Source organism: Lupinus angustifolius, unplaced genomic scaffold (genome assembly GCF_001865875.1).
Source record: "Lupinus angustifolius cultivar Tanjil unplaced genomic scaffold, LupAngTanjil_v1.0 Scaffold_1554, whole genome shotgun sequence".
Classification (NCBI taxonomy): Eukaryota; Viridiplantae; Streptophyta; class Magnoliopsida; order Fabales; family Fabaceae; genus Lupinus; species Lupinus angustifolius.
Genome location: NW_017728876.1, coordinates 1 through 1,004, shown reverse-complemented (window position 1 = coordinate 1,004; position 1,004 = coordinate 1). Strand labels below are relative to the sequence as shown.

The following is a 1,004-nucleotide window of genomic DNA, read 5'->3' as shown; positions in this document are numbered from 1 at the left end:
ATGAAACATGCACTTGTTTGTGGGTTTGGAAGCTATCAAGTCCTTAGTGTTTACCTTCAATACACACAGGTGACACAGCTAAACAAAGAGAGTAAAAATACAAAGAAAAAGATGGATATCAAAAAACCACTGTTTCAAATCCAGGTAGAGCAAAAATTTTGATCAACAAAGAAAACCAATTCCAGATTCCAAACTCAAATTCTACAAAATCCAAGCATCAATTAGTTAGCTCCATAATTGCAGCAACTATGTCGCCATCCGCAGCTTTAAGAGCTTTAACAGCTCTTGGTCTTGGAACACCAGCTTGAGTCATCACCAACTCTATGTCCTTGGGATCCACACCAGTCTCATCCACATCCTCGTCCTCTTCTTCTTGAGCCGTAGATGAGGATTCAGGCTTTGATGCCGAAGTGCTTACATTAGGAGCCTTGAACTGCTCTGCAGCCTGAGTTTGTAGCTGTGAGCTCAAGTCTTCAATCTTAGCTTCCCCAAATATTATGTATGTGTCAGATGCTGGACTCTTAAAAACATCTGGTTTTGAGATGACAAACAATATCTGGAAAACAGAACTCAAGCAATTCAATTATACGACATAGAATAGACTAGACAAGACGAATCGGAGGAAAAACAACAATAGTCAAAAATAAAGAAGCCAAACACTGACGTTCTTGCTCTTTTTAACTGTGACACGGCTAACACCAGTGACGGGTTTCATTCCAAGTTTCAACATTGCCTTTCGACTCTTCTTTTCACTTCTACTCTGCTTGGACCTACCAGATGCATCACCTTGTCCTGACATACAACACATTCTCTTAGCACGGATCATGCAAAACAACATAAAAGTAGCATTAACTCCATCATACAGAAAAGATGCAAACAATCTACATGCACTTTCATTTTTATTCCAATATGAAACAGATTAAGCTTGAATTGATAAATGCAACCACAGATTATAGATGGAATGCCAATAGTCATTTCCCAAATGCAAGAATAAAAATAGATAA

General features: G+C 38.4%; 1 protein-coding gene across 1 annotated transcript; it reads right to left on the bottom strand.

Moving 5' to 3' along the window:
* Positions 1-92: 92 nt before the first annotated feature.
* On the bottom strand, positions 93-823 carry LOC109342003 (nascent polypeptide-associated complex subunit alpha-like protein 1). The gene is made up of 2 exons (XM_019579955.1): positions 665-823; positions 93-556 (listed from the first exon to the last, which is right to left on the bottom strand). The coding sequence occupies exons 1-2, from the start codon at positions 806-808 to the stop codon at positions 218-220; spliced, it is 483 nt and encodes a 160-aa protein (XP_019435500.1). The 5' UTR covers positions 809-823; the 3' UTR covers positions 93-217.
* Between the last annotated feature and the right edge of the window lie 181 nt (positions 824-1,004).